Raw genomic sequence first — 16,032 nt, forward strand, 5'->3', positions numbered from 1 at the left:
AAATTGTTCAAGGTATCTTCATGGAACATAGTATATATACACGTACTGACTGGCAGTTATTATCTAGAGAATCTAGGGTTCATAGGTCAAAGGTCGAGGTCAAAGGTCAAGTGCAACACTTCAAATTTTTACTATTTTCCTCATACATGTATTTATGTAATGCCAGCTTTTTTTTTTTTACACTTGGTGTATGCATGTATAACCTAGATTATCGGGAAATTTTCTTTTTCTCCTTATTTTTTTTTTTTTTTTTTGGGGGGGGGGTTTGCCTCAAAGGTCAAAAGGTCAAAGATCAAGGGAAAGTGCTGAACTAACTTTTTCCTCCATATCTCAGAAGTTGCTCAAGTTATCTTGAAACTTACTACATATTTATGCATGTTCTGCCTGACAGTGATTATCCTATGAATTTTAGGGTCAAAGGCCAAAAGAAAATGGTAACAGTGTACTTTTCAATACAGAAATTACACTTTTTCTCCATACCTTGAAAATTACAGTATTCATACACTTACGAATGGGTCAAAGTCAAGTTAAAGTCCTTGAATCCCCAAATACATGCTCTCCTATTCAGCTAATTAAACCTAGGTAAAGGAAGGTGAACATTCAACACATTTGTGACAAACATGTGATTTCAATATTTTGCCAATATTGTGAAAATGTAATTATACATTGTCCACATGTACTATAGACTTATTAGGAGAATCATGCATTATGGCGGAGGCATAGCAGTCGCCTTAGCGACATTTCTAGTTGATGTTAAAACTTTCATGATAGTTTCTCTATTTGTTTCGTCCCTGCAGGTCTGAACGCTCAGCCTGACCAAGAGGCTGTGTTTAAGAGGGAGTGTGATGAATGTCCACAGCTAATGCAGCAGATGCGGATGTGTACTGGTAAGTTGGGCATAATAATTATTCCAAATATATAATCAAACATTAGCTGTATGCTACTGTAACTGGTATTACACTGTTTGCAACTCGGGAATGAGACGATGGAGGGTGGATGTTCTTCTACTGTCATGTGTGTGTGTGGGGGGGGGGGATTAAAAGGATAGTAAAAACTATTTTTTCTCTGTTACTTTCTAATGTTTGGAGTGTTAGTACAAGAGGTCGAAGTGAATAAAAGACACATCAGGGAGTTTCGATGGGAGACGCAGGATGGGAGACGCAGGATATGCAACCAACCTGGAACGACCGCGTTCTTCGGTCCGTCGCCCATTCGTAAATGTGCGACGCAGTAGTTAGTTTGGTGGGCTGTCCCAGGTGCAGATGTGCGTATGACATACAAGTTTGTAGTAATTCTTCGACTTCGTAATGAGAAATGTATGACTGACAACAGACAGACCTTAAGCACTTTTGTCTGTGACCGCGAGCTCAAACTTCATTACAATAATTTGATATCATACAGAAGTTAATCGGGGAGCAAATTACGGGTATTTCGCGTAATTTGTGAGCACGGCAACTGTCAAATGTGCGTACTACGTCTTAAACAGCATTGTTCCGTCAGCTATGTCGGTGATTCTCGAACTTATTTTGGCCTACTATACCGTTAGAGAATCGAGATGACGTAGGACTTCAAGCTCGTAACTATGCCAACGGCAGAAATTTGCATCCGACACGCAAAATTATCGTCTGCGTCCTTAAAAGTAAAACATAGTTGTGGTACGCCTGTAGGATTGTCGAATTTCGTTCCAAAATGTGCAGGTAGGGCCTATGCCTAAGAAATGTGTGGAATAACCAAAGAGATTATAAAATCTTTTTTTGGAATAACGCTGTTAACATACAAAATGAACGTGCGCCTATATGTATAAAATATGGCGATTACGAACTGAGTGCATTATTGTCTGAAATAGGGCCGAGTTGACTCTGAGACCGAGTTAGCCTCGATCGTTCTGGAATAAAAGTCGGTATACCGGCGACCTTTATTACCTCCACCAAGGGGGGAGGTTACTGTATATTTTCGTTACCGTTGGTTTGTTACCTCCGCCAGGGGAGGAGGTTATGTTTTCGTTACCGTTGGTTTGTTCGTTCGTTCGTTCGTAACTTGTCTGTGCGCAAAATGCTAGTGAAGTATTGAACGGATTGAAGTGAAACTTGCAGGAAAGGTTGAGAATGACACAAGTACCAAACGATTAACTTTCGGTAATAATCCGAGACTTTTTGGGGAATTTATGACGGATTTTTGATATTTTGGCAGGTAGGGTCAATGAACTTGGGAGTTCAGGCTGGGCGTATTTGAGGTTTGTATGCACGCCAGCGTTGCCAGGTCCCAACAGAGCAAAATCACCAAAAGGCTTGTAAAAAATCACCAAACGCCATCAAATATCACCAAATTTGGAAAAGCGTAGGTAAAGCTTCAATTTCAAGACAAAATTATATCAATAAACCTTTATCAAACACTGCGCGAGTCTCGGTGCAATTTTCGGCGCACCGTAGTCACACACACTAAGTGCAAAATGTGTACGATGTGTATGGATATATGACTATGAGTGTTTGTGTGTGTCGCTGTGACCAAAAAAAAAAAAAAAAGGGGGGGGGGGCACATGTTATGTTTCTGCAGGAAATAAGGGGAAAACTTTGGGCAAAATGCATTTTCGTTTTCAATTAGTGTGATCATTTTTTATGGGTCTAAAAATCACCAAAAAGTTATCAAAAATCACCAAATTTTGATTTGGTTACCAGGCTAAAATTTTGTCACCAAACAACTTCAAAAATCACCAAATTTCACCCTTTTTGGTTCCCGAAATCACCATCTGGCAACACTGATGCACGCACTAAAGTGCGTGCCCTAGTTTCTGTTATAAAATGGGTTCAAGAACGTACCTTACGAAAAAGTCCTGTGGTACTCCTGTGGTAATTACCACAGGACGGTACCACAGGACAGTACCACAGGGCAGTACCACAGGACAGTACCACAGGACAGTACCACAGGAATTGTCCTGTGGTATTTTGGGACATACCACAGGACAGTACCACAGGAATTCCTGTGGTATTTTGGGACGTACCACAGGGCAGTACCACAGGAAAGTACAGGACCGGTACCACAGAACAGTACCACAGGAAAGTACCACAGGAATTCCTGTGGTATTTTGGGACGTACCACAGGGCAGTACCACAAGAATTCCCGTGGTATTTTGGGACGTACCACAGGGCAGTACCACAGGACTAGTACCACAGGAACTGTCCTGTGGTATTTTGGGACAGTACCACAGGACAGTACCACAGGTCGATCATTACCACACAGCATTACCACAGGGCAGTACCACACAGCATTTCCATGGTACCACAGGAGAGTACCACACAGGATAGATCGAAAAAAAAAATCTGGGAGAATTTTAGCCACATATCAAGGAATATTCCTGATAGGTGAGTGATGGATTTCAGGACAAACATGGCCGTACTTAATAACCTGTCCTACTCCTAACATATAACCTCAAACGAGAGTCCAATGGCCAAGTGCCAATCTAGTCCTATAATAGATCTATATAGTCATATTCTATTCCTAGGTAGCCATTGACCGTATCAGTACATATATATATGGCCGCCTATCCGTAAAGCATTAAGGCATGGTTACTAACTCGATTATGCTTTATTATCAAGATATGAAATTACACTTTCATAACAATATCTATGATATTGGGAATGACATAACATAATTAGACAATCTTTCATAAAGTTCAAAGTAAGTTCCATCATTAATACTTTCACTTTTTAAGTCATATATGTATTTTCTAAAATCTAGAGTGCTTTTTATGAATATTCATGAGCTATGTAAAATTTGTACCACAGGAGTACCACAGGAGTACCACAGGAGTACCACAGAAGTCCTTATGAAATTTCTCATGCTTTACATCAGCACTTTCACTAAATAGGTAATACTGTACATAGGAGTATAGGACAGGATAAGTAATGGCAAATCAATTGCTATAATTCACAGCATAACTCATCTATCAATTGATTGAGGAATATTAATATGTGCTTTTTTGTTTGTATTTTTGTTATGAATTTCAGTTGATTCTGCCTTACAATTTTCCTGTGTGGTACTCCTGTGTGGTACTGCTGTTTGATATTCTCCTGATGTGATAGTCCTCTGGTATAAAATGCTAAGAAAAAAAAAGAATATCCTGTAGCATTTTTCTGTGGTACTTACGAATTTAATTTGCTGTGCGGTACTTCTGTGTGGAATAGCACCATATTATGATTTTCCTGTGGGATTTTGGACAGTTCCTGTGGTACTCTCCTGTGGTATACATCGAAAATTACCACAGGAATTCCTGTCGTACTGTCCTGTGGTACGTCCGAAAATTTCACAGGACAATTCGTGTGGTATTGTCCTGTGGTACGTCCCAAAATACCACACGACAAGTCATGTGGTACTGTCCTGTGGTATACTATCCTGTGGTACTTTCCTGTGGTACTGTCCTGTGGTACTGTCCTGTGGTACGTCCCAAAATACCACAGGACAAGTCGTGTGGTACTGTCCTGTGGTACTATCCTGTGGTACTGTCCTGTGGTACTGCCCTGTGGTACTGTCCTGTGGTACTGCCCTGTGGTACTGTCCTGTGGTACGTCCCAAAATACCACAGGACAATTCCTGTGGTACTGTCCTGTGGTATGTCCCAAAATACCACAGGACAAGTCGTGTGGTCCTGTCCTGTGGTACTTTCCTGTGGTACTGCCCTGTGGTCCTGTCCTGTGGTACGTCCCAAAATACCACAGGACAAGTCGTGTGGAACTGTCCTGTGGTACTATCCTGTGGTACTGTCCTGTGGTACTGCCCTGTGGTATGTCCCAAAATACCACAGGACAAGTCGTGTGGTACTGTCCTGTGGTACTTTCCTGTGGTACTGCCCTGTGGTACTGTCCTGTGGTACGTCCCAAAATACCACAGGACAAGTTGTGTGGTACTGTCCTGTTGTACTATCCTGTGGTACTGTCCTGTGGTACTGCCCTGTGGTACGTCCCAAAATACCACAGGACAAGTCGTGTGGTACTGTCCTGTGGTACTATCCTGTGGTACTTTCATGTGGTACTGTCCTGTGGTACTGCTCTGTGGTACTGTCCTGTGGTACTGCCCTGTGGTACTGTCCTGTGGTACTGTCCTGTGTTACTGCCCTTTGGTACTGTCCTGTGGTACTGTCCTGTGGTACGTCCCAAAATACCACAGGACAAGTCGTGAGGTACTGTCCTGTGGTACTATCCTGTGGTACTGTCCTGTCTTACGTCCCAAAATACCACAGGACAATTCCTGTGGTACTGTCCTGTGGTACTATCCTGTGATACTTTCCTGTGGTACTGTCCTGTGGAACTGCCCTGTGGTACTGTCCTGTGGTACATCCTAAAATACCACAGAACAAGTCGTTTGGTACTGTCCTGTGGTAGTATCCTGTGGTACTTACCTGTTGTACTCTCCTGTGGTACGTCCCAAAATACCACAGGACAATTCATGTGGTACTGTTCTGTGGTACTGTCCTGTGGTACTTTCCTGTGGTAATGCCCTGTGGTACTGCCCTGTGGTAATGTCCTGTGGTACTGCCCTGTGGTACATCCCAGAGTACCACACGAGCCTGTGATACAGTACCACACAGTTCCTGTGTTAACATATATTTGTGTGGTACATTGTGTGGTACCAACCAGTACCACCGCTGTCAATCCTGTAAACAACTTCCAGTTCGGGCTGCCGGCCGGCCGGCCTTTCTTGTGTGCATGGTGGCGTACGTATACAGTACTCTTATACGTACAGTACTTCCATGTGCGGGATTTCCGAGTGCGACGTGCTTGACTCGACTCTCTCGAGCGAGTGCTACATGTAACTGATTGGTATTGACCCACAAAGGTAAGTCAAAAATGCTGTTAGTTTTCGACCCATTTTATAAAACAATTGATGCATAGGATTATTTCGTGGCGTTAGTGGAGATGCAGCTCACTCTCGGGTATTTACAATGTAGTGCAACATGCACTCGGCTTCGCCTCGTGCATGTTTCACAATTGTAAATACCCTCGAGTGCGCTACGCCTCCACTAACGCACTCTATCCTGTGCATCATAAATTTGTATACTAGGGCGAGGCGCGCCGCGCATCTGAGGGTTTATGACGTATCAAAGGCTTCTATATTGGGGATCTCGGGCATTTTTTCAGTGGGTCGAAATCACTTATCTCCATATGGAAGAGCAAGATCATCGATGGAAAGTAAGTGCTTGGCGGAGGTCTGCGCATTCGGAGTGCTTTTCTGGTTAGTGAGTTCGTTCGTTCGTTCGTTTGTTTGTCCGTGTGCAAAATAACTCAAAAAATAGTTAACGGATCTGGATGAAACTTGCAGGAAAGGTTTAGAATGACACAAGTAACGAACGATTAACTTTTGGTAGTGATTCGAGAATTTTTTGGGAATTTATGAAGGATTTTTGATATTTTGGCAGGTAGGGTCAATGAACTTGGGAGTTCAGGCTGAGCGTATGCACCTGAGGTTTGCATGCGCGCACTAAAGTGCGTGCTCTAGTTTCTGCTAGGGCGAGGCGCGCGGTGCAGCTGAGGGTTTATGACGTAACAAAGGCTTCCAAATTGGGAAATCGGGCGACTTTCAGCACACAAAGTACGTATGGATGGAAATCACTGATAGTGGGGCAGATATGTGAAAAAGATGCTCACATCCGGCGGAAAGTATGAAATTTTGCATATAGGGGTATTTTGAGGCGCTGATTTCAAAAATTGCCGGATCCAAGAGGTCTGACAATGGGGTCGGCTGCCATTTTGAATTCCAATATGGCCGCCGTCAAGATCCCTATCTTCAGTTCTGAATGACATTAGCCATTGGAATTTGATGTATTAAAGCATGGTGATATGATGACTTCAATAACAGACTTATTTTATATGTCTGACAAGCTGCACGGCAGCCAATTTGAATTTTTATACATATTTGCCATGTTGGAGTGTTGAAAATCTCTATCTCGGGTTTGTAAATTTAGGCTACCTGATTGAGCGCGCGTTTGTAACTGATAGAGTGCGCACTGCTGTATTTACATTGTGACGTCAGTGAAAGGTGCATTATGCTTCCTTTTTGCTGCACTTTTTGACATGCCCGTGAATGTTAGTCATGATGTTTGTCTTCGTAGTCACATTGGAATTCAAAATAGCAGGCATTGCGTTTGTCAGACACATCACATCAGCTAAAATTTTAACTCAGTATGTTAAAATACTTGTTTACCCCTAATTTCAGGGTCACTCACCACTGAGAAATCGAGATAGGGATTTTGAATATTTCGTCGAGGCGGCCATATTGGTATTCAAAATGGCGGTCATTCGATGTTTGCCAGACACTCCAAATCAACCTGTCATCAAATTCAATGTGTCAAAACGCTCTTGTGTACGAAATTTTAGTGCCACAGGTCATTCACAACTGAAGATAGGGATCTTTGAATTTGTTTTGTGATGTCGGCCATATTGGAATTCAAAATGGCGGCCAACCCCGTGATCAGATCTCTTGGATCCGACAATATTTGAAATCAGCACCCCAAAATACCCCTATATGCAAATTTTCATACTTTCCGCCGGATGTGAGCATTTCGACCAATTTTTGTTACATATCTGCCCTACTATGATATCTCTATGGAAGAACAAGATCAGTGGTGGAAATGAGCTGCATGCTTGGCAGAGGTCTGCGCTCTCAGAGTGCTTTTCTAGCTATTATTATTATTTTTTAATCTTAAAACTCCAAAATAACTCATCGTCCCGGCAAATCGCGTCAGTCAGGTAAGTTTCTTGGTAGACTCTTTCGATACATGTATATTGCAAGCAAATATGAAATGGTGCAAGACGGGTTTGGCATAATCGTGATATAGTCCCCACCGCTGCGTGTCCCATCCATCGTAACGCCGTGATCCATGTGTATGGGTATATGAGCGTAGTAGTCCATGGGCCAAGACCCGAAAATGGGTTATTGGTACCACCTGAGGGGGCAAAACCTTTTTGGTGTCGTTTTGTTTGTCGGACATAGATATGCTTATCAAGCTATGATAGCATTTCCAAATGAGTTATATTATAATAAATTAATTTTTAACCAATTTGGTCTCGTTTTTATATCCCTATACTTCTGAATCGAAACTGACCGGTGTTCTGGCAGTGCACTTAGTCTTTATTCAAGGCAGCGAAGGGAATATCCAAAGGGTTATGATGTTCACAGCTGTCATACGGTACGCTTAGTCTTTATCTAGAACAATGTTTCGTTATCATATCTAAAGTTCCTAATAAAAGGGATTATCTATGCTGTTTTTCATACTATTCTCTCGACAAATACATCAGTTTTAAACAAAAATCACTCTATTCATTTACAATATTATTACCTCCGCCAAGGGAGGTTTATGTTTTCGTTACCGTTGGTTTGTTTGTTCGTTCGTTCGTTCGTTAGTTAGTTAGTTAGTTTGTTAGTTAGTTTGTCCGTGTGCAAAATAACTCAAAAAGTAGTTAACGGATTGGGATGAAACTTGCAGGAAAGGTTGAGAATGACACAAGTAGCAAACTTTTGGTAGTGGTCCGAGAATTTTCTTTTGGGAATTTATGAAGGATTTTTGATATTTTGGCAGGTAGGGTCAATGAACTTGGGAGTTCAGGCTGCGCGTATTTGAGGTTTGCCTGCGCGCACTAAAGTGCGTGCTGTAGTTTCTGTTGGGGTATATAAAGGCGCGCCGTGCAACTGAGGGTATATGACGTAACAAAGGCTTCTATTTGGGAAATCAAGCAACTTTCAGCACACAATGCTGTAAGTACGTATGGGTGGAACAAGATCAGTGGTGAAAATGATTTGCATGCTTGGCGGAGGTCTGCGCTCTCAGAGTGCTTCTCTTGTTTATTATAGTGTATTGTGTACCGGTACACTGTTTTTGCATTATCTTTCATTGTTGGATGGAAATAAAGCGACATTAGCATGGTATTAGCGTTTTCAACGTAGCGCTTTCACCGGAAAATTATAAATAATTTAAAAATACGGTAAAACTCACGAGGAATTGCTTTTTTTGTTGTTGTTGTTTTTCGATAAAGGGATATACACCGTATTATAAGCTTTGGATATATCCTTCGCCGTCTTGAATAAGAGTAAGCGCTGTGGACATCATAACCTTTGGATATTCCCTTCGCTGCCTTGAATAAAGACTAAGCGCTCCACGTTTACAACGGAACACCTGTGAACATACAGAGAAGACAGTGCTCTTCTTTGTATAACGGTTAGTTTCGATTCAGAAGTACAGGGATCTACAACAACGAGACTAAGTTGGTTAAAAATTAATTTATCATGACTAAGCTACTCATTTGGAAATGCTATCACAGCTTGATAAGCATATCTATGCCAGACAAACAAAATGACACCAAAAAGGTTTTGCCACTTCAGGTGGTACCAATATCTGGCCTGGCTCATGGAATATAGGTGTCGGTGCTTGTGCGTGTAGGGCCTTCATGTTTTTCTATATTATGAAATCAGTGGTTACATTTTCTTTATTCCGAAGATTTCATTATTCCAGAAGATTCCAGAAAATAAAATAAGGTTACTTTTTCCGAATGTTCGTTATTCTAAAATTATGGCTGGTTATGCCAAACAAGATTAACGATAACTATAACAAAAAGAGAGAGGTATTTTCTCTGTGGGGTATTCAAAGCCACAGGGAATAATTATGTAGAGGTGGGAAAGGTTTATTTGCAATGGGAGTACGGCGTATACTGGAGTAGAATAACGGCCAGGTTCAAATTTGTCGTTGGTATAATTCTCTGCCACTCAGTGAATGCCTTTTTTTCATTTTTGTTGTTTGTTCTTCATTATTTTCTGTCTTTTTTTCTTTCTTTTTCGACTTCAGAACTGCAAACGCCTCAGCGTAATGAGGGGCTATGTTTGAATGAGAGCCTGTTAATGTTTCCATTCGTTATGTTTGCGTGATAAACATGATAAATACCCTTCGGTCAATTATCCTAAATGAGTGAACAGTTCACCATGAGGCACATTTTGTTTATTAGTTCTCTCTCCCTCCACCTATCTATTTTTAAATCTATCTATCTCTATTTCTTTCCCTCCACAGGGTTCTGCGCTTGGTACGCTGATATGTCTAAGCGTGACCACGGGGTTGAGTTTGAAAGACAGCTTGGTAAGTCAGCGCACATTAATTTTGTACGTCCTTCCTCATGACCAATACAAAAAATATATTTTTTATGTGTCTATTGTATTTCTCTCAATATGTGATTTTGGTTACATTGGTTCTAATTTCTATTTACGTGTATTTGTTCGACTAGATATGACTTTTATTATAAATGCTTTGGTTATGGTGGCAGCCGCTCATAAAACTTTGTTTTCTTGCTGTCTCCATCACATTCTATTACATTTGTATTGTCAATTTAAATCTATATACACTGTATCTACCTTGTCTGAATGTTTTCATATGTTTGAATGAAACAAACACAAATTGATTTGAACTTTTTCATTTTTTTTTCTCATTTTCAAATGAGATTTAAACTAATGTAGTAGACCTATATCATATACTTAGCCGGGACTATGCTAAGAGGCACTCTAAAAACAAATGCACCTTTTGTGCCTATTCAAAACTATTTTGGCTTTATAAGTTTGAATGACCAAGAATGCCTATTTTGTAATGCCCATTTTTGAATTCCCATTTACTTAAAATTGCTTCTTATCTGAATTAAAAGAGACTTAGAGAAGAGACTTAATTTTCTTTTGCACGGATAATATCAAATTCGAATGAGGAAAAATCATTAATGTTCAATGGACATTTCTAAGCTTTAACGAGTGCTTTCAGTCTGACTTTGGATGAACCATGCATTTGAAAAATTTCTTGCACGGAAAACAAATTCCACTAAAAGAAGATGGAATAAAAAGTTAATGTCTAAATTATAAAAGTGGGATTATATCGTGTAAAGATTTCTTTTGGAAAGATAACACATTTGAATGACATGTTTGAATGTTGAATTTGAATATTCAAACATAAATTCCTATGATCATTATCTGGATTCGTTGACTCCTTAATATCGAATTTGAATGAGCAATGAATTCGTTAAGATTTAATAATACAATAACCGTATGAATGAGAAAGGTGCAATATTTCCCTGAAAAACCTATAAATATTCTCAAGTCCATGATGTGTGCATATTTTGCTGGCAGTTTAAACAGTGTTAAATCTATTCTTATTTCATCTCTCTCCCTCTCTTTACTTAAGCTTCAAGAGGTGCCGCATTAGTGATCAGATCAGTGAAAAAATCGTATTGAGCGTAAAATAGGTTACACACAATTATTTTTATTATTATTTATATTTATTTATTTATACATTATAGCAGTAAACACTCTTCAGACCATTAACCCCAAAGAATATGCAATGCATCATTTTGTCGGCAGCTGTAACAGTTGAAGCCATTCCCTTTTCTTTTTCTCTTTATCACTTTAGCTTTTTGAGCTGCCACAGCACTTGTCAGATCGATTAAAAAAATCTTGATGAGCGTGAAATGGGATGCGTTCAATTCTTTGTTGAAAATGTGATAAATTTCAGTGATTACGTGCTATCATTGATTCCGTTTGTGCAGGTGAGAACGATGCCATGTCTAAACGTGACCAAGAGGTTGCGGATGAAAGAGAGCTTGGTAAGTCTGTACACATTGGTTCGTATTTTCTGGTAACTTATAATGCAAACTGAAACAAAAATGAAATTGGTAGGGTAGGCCTTATATCTCTTTGAGCTGTTTGAGTGAGAGCCTGGTAATTGTTCTCTTATTGTATATTTGGTGTGTCTTGGTGATTATTTCAAATATATCTTCTATAAAACTTGCACATCGTATGTTTAATACAACGTTTACAAATCATAAACGTGATGATGTAGGATGTGTGCTCTTCCACTCGGAAGGGGGAGTGGATGGGACTATAATGGGGCTGCAGAAAAACGTTCTTTGTGAATATATTCATCTGCGTGTTTTTTTTGTGTGTGTGTATGTGTGTGTGTGGGGGGGGGGGGTGGCAAATGCATGCATGTGTGTGTAGGTATCATACATAATATATGTATTTACTGGGCCCTGTTTCATAAAGTTGTTCGTAAAGTTACGAACGACTTACGAGCGACTGGTGATCAGTTCTTGTGGTGAATTATTAAAATTCTGGGAAGCATAGCACATCGCAACTGATCACCAGTCGCTCGTAAGTTGTTCGTAACTTTACGAACAGCTTTATGAAACACCCCCTGTTGTGATTTTCTTTTTCAACATCGTTCTGTTGGGTATACACGGCTCAACAAATAATGCCTGCAGATTGAGCAATGTTAGGTTAACCTGACTTTGCATTATTTGTACTTTGAAAATAATTGTTTATAGGAGGAAGTACAGTTATTATGTGTTTGAGTTATCCTATGTGTTGCAAGCCTTGCTTTCACTGTTATGCCATTATTTTCCATACTTATTTCTCTCTCAACCTTTAAAACATGCATAGGTGTTTTAATTTTCAATATCATTGTTTTGTGCATGCTTTGTATTCTGTTACACTCTTTGTTGGTTTTAAAAGTAAAATTGAATTGAAGAAGGTGAATAAGAGCGTATCCGGGCAATTACCCCCTGAGGGCAATTATACCCCGGGTAAATACTGGTTAGTGGTAAGGTTAGAGTAAAGATTAGGGATAGGGTTAGGAGTTTGGGTTAGGGTTAGGATTAGGTTCAGGATTAGGATTAGGATTAGGATTAGAGCCAGGGGAAGGGTTCGGGGTAATTGCCCAGGGGGTAATTGCCCTAGACCCGAATAAGAGAGCTAACAGGGAGCAACATCATGGTCATTGCCTGCGATGCATGTGCAGGGTCTGTGTCAGTATTTGGATACACGTCTACTACATTTGGCATGGGAAATAACATGACTATATCAATGTTATGATGAATGTTTCACAGCCCTGGAGTATCTGAAGGAACTCCTCGAGAGGAGCGGGCTGTACGAAAAGTGATCAGGTCAGTAAGCTTATATGGCTGCCGTGTAACGTTTTTGTTTGTTTGTTTGTTTTTGCGATCACACAAAGTATGACAGACCGAACTTCGAGCCATGATTTTTATGCCAAACTAGTAAGGCCCGTAACAAGAAGAGGGGGGGGGGGGGGGGGGGGGGGGAAGGGGTCATAGGGTTCCGCGGACCCCCCCCCCCCCCGTTTGCCAGCAGTGAAAAAAATTGTAAATGACATAAAATAAAATGAAATAAAATGAAAAGAAATAAAAAAAAACAATGAGTCGCTGAACCCCTCCTCGTTTGCTAGCAGCAAAATGTAATGACAATAATGAAATAAGTAAATGAATGTATGAATGAAAAAATAAGAGAAACGAAAAGAAGGAGTAATGAAAGGGGCTTTTTTTTTTTGCTTGTCAGCCGATGAAACCCGGAAGTGAAGCTTCTTTTTTTTATGTCAGCCGATGAAATGGCACGAGATATGAAAAAAAAATGCATGTGTTCTCCAAGTTAGTAAACACGGTAAATGGGGAAAATGAGAGAGCGTGGTTTAATTTTCAATCATTTCAATCGTACTATTTTGTACTTCCTCTCTTACTCCAGCTGATCCACCTCGCTCCATCAAACCAGGAGGCCAAATCGTTTCAGCCTTGAAAATCCTTTAAAATCTGCCATTGGCAATCCAATCAAAATATCAAGTTTCATAGCACGCATTTTCTTTCTTGAAGAGATTCTCTAATTTGTATTTTGCTCTACACCGCTCTTTATTTCGTTCATCAATATCAAGCTCAAAGTGGTCATACCGTGACCAACGGCAAGCGGGAGCCAGATAACTTTCCATCCTTTTTAAATTCAGTATTTATGACAAGTATTTTTCAGAAAATTATGAAACGACAAGGAAAATACATTGTCAAAGTATGCATCACCTACATTACGATGTGTTTCTTTTCTTTTTCTCTCAATCCCTACCTCAGCTTCAAGTGGTGCTGGGTGAAGAGAGTTTGTACACAACCGGAAGCGTATGGATTCTACACGACCTACTCAGCGCATTCACACTTATAAATCACTCCAATTATATTCCTCTCTTTAATGTAAACGATTGAAATTTAGAAATGATCCGATGGTATGTAGGCCCTACACTTGTTTATAAGATTTAATGACTTTTGCTTATTCCGAATTTCATTTTAAAGTAATGATAATAATAATACTGCATTTATAAAGCGCATAGTGTACAGTCATGCTTCTCTATGCGCTGTACAGTTCAGATACAAAATACAAACAAAAGACTAACAGATGTAACAATCAACATAATAGATACAATAATTAACAAAAGGGGTAATGAATATTCATCCTAATCAAGGAAGATGGAAGAGGTGGGTTTTAAGACTGGATTTCAAAAAGAGAGATGAGCAACATTATAATTTTTTCCAACTAAAAATATTACATGTACCTACACATGTAGGTCCTATGTCTAAAAATTTTGATTTATTTCGGAGAAATCCGGTATGAGACTCATAATTGCTTGAAAGTAATCTAGCACATAGACTTATTGAGATTGGTAAGATAGAAAATTGAAATCACCTTCCTTTTGAATTGGCTTAATTTTGGCAACTTTTAATGAAGTGAAAACCCCCCTTCTCGAGAGATAGATTAGAAATACTGCACGGTCGTTTAGCAAGATATTGCATTGATCGATTCGACTCCAAACAACAACTTTTATCACTAGACTCTTGTCATGATTTTGAAGGTTTGAAAAAAAAAAAATGATTATATATATATATATATATATATATATATATATATATATATATATATGCATAGGCCTATTAGCTTAGCGGGTTTCATGTAAGAGGAATCGGGATACTTTCCAGCAGGTGAATAATCATATTTTACTGGGTGTTCATTGTATTAAACACTTTATGTACCAAGTATTCTGATGGAAAAATAGATAAATGCAATTCAAAAATTTCTCGAGGGTTGTATAGACCCTACCTTTTATATCATGTTTTAAGATGTAAATATTGCACTTTGGCCCTAGTCTTACTAGTATTCAGAATGTTTTATATACACGTCATGTCCTTTTCTATCCTTACCTACTTTACAGAAACGGTTTTTATGGTTCTGTAGGTGCAACAGTTGTTTTCGTTGACGTATAGAAGTGGAAAGTATATTTTTTGTACGAATTGATTTAAAGCAGGTTCCCACAATCACTGACGTTCTTTATGTATGTATGTATCGTACGATATGTTATTCTTTCTACAAATTTCTCTAAACTCTTTTGTAAACCATGGCTTTTATAACGTCTTTTTGATGTATTATCTCTTGGCGCTTGGTATAAGAGAAACACTCATTGTAGGTAGTGGTCATAAATTGTTCAGAAAACATATCAAATCTTCCATCAACAACATTTCATTAATATCCTATTCTATAGACTGCTCCAAACTATAAGATTTATCAATACTATCATCATGTTTTGTAACACTAATTCTAGTGGAATGCATTCATTGTGGGAATACATCACATAATTACATAATTACAAAACATCAGTCGCAGTTCATACCATTACTTTGTTTTTATTATCAACATTATTAGTAAAAAATGTTATCAATAAGAGCAGTAGTTTTTGTTTCATTTTTATTTTATTTGCATGGGTTTGAAAAACCAGTAATGTACAAGAGAAGATGTTCAAAGTTCAAATGAAACTACTGGGTTGTATACGAGAAGTGGCTGAAAAGATACATGCATCATGATAAAATCCCCTTTCATAAAGCACTATGGTATTTTCACGACTTATTATTGCAGGTAGTATTTTTCCGATTACACATGAAAAAAAAGTCATAAAACATTTCTCCCAGGGTAACCTATTAGCGGTGACAAAAACAATATCATCTGCTTTAAAGTACACTTCGATTAAAATCGTTTCCATTCAGGTGCTTAAAAAACGTTTTAGATCTTTATGTTTGGTTTCGTAAAATCTTGTCCTTTGAGACAACCAACTCCGCCCATATACTTTCCATTATTTTTTCCCCGTTTATTTTTCCATGAACTTATAGCTAGGTACGTGAATAGCTTTGATTTCTGTCAACCAGG

General features: G+C 39.1%; 1 protein-coding gene across 1 annotated transcript in view; it reads left to right on the forward strand.

Annotated features, from left to right (window-relative positions):
* LOC139717870 (rab GTPase-binding effector protein 1-like) overlaps positions 1-16,032 on the forward strand; it is a 60,075-nt gene that overhangs the window by 20,035 nt on the left and 24,008 nt on the right. The window contains exons 6-8 of the mRNA XM_071629359.1: positions 798-887; positions 10,049-10,114; positions 11,559-11,615. Coding sequence (XP_071485460.1) covers positions 798-887; positions 10,049-10,114; positions 11,559-11,615 — 213 coding nt within the window. The remainder of the gene's footprint in view (positions 1-797; positions 888-10,048; positions 10,115-11,558; positions 11,616-16,032) is intronic.

This window comes from Diadema antillarum, unplaced genomic scaffold (assembly GCF_040938485.1).
Source record: "Diadema antillarum isolate AM-2024a unplaced genomic scaffold, OU_Dant_1.0 scf00000084, whole genome shotgun sequence".
Classification (NCBI taxonomy): Eukaryota; Metazoa; Echinodermata; class Echinoidea; order Diadematoida; family Diadematidae; genus Diadema; species Diadema antillarum.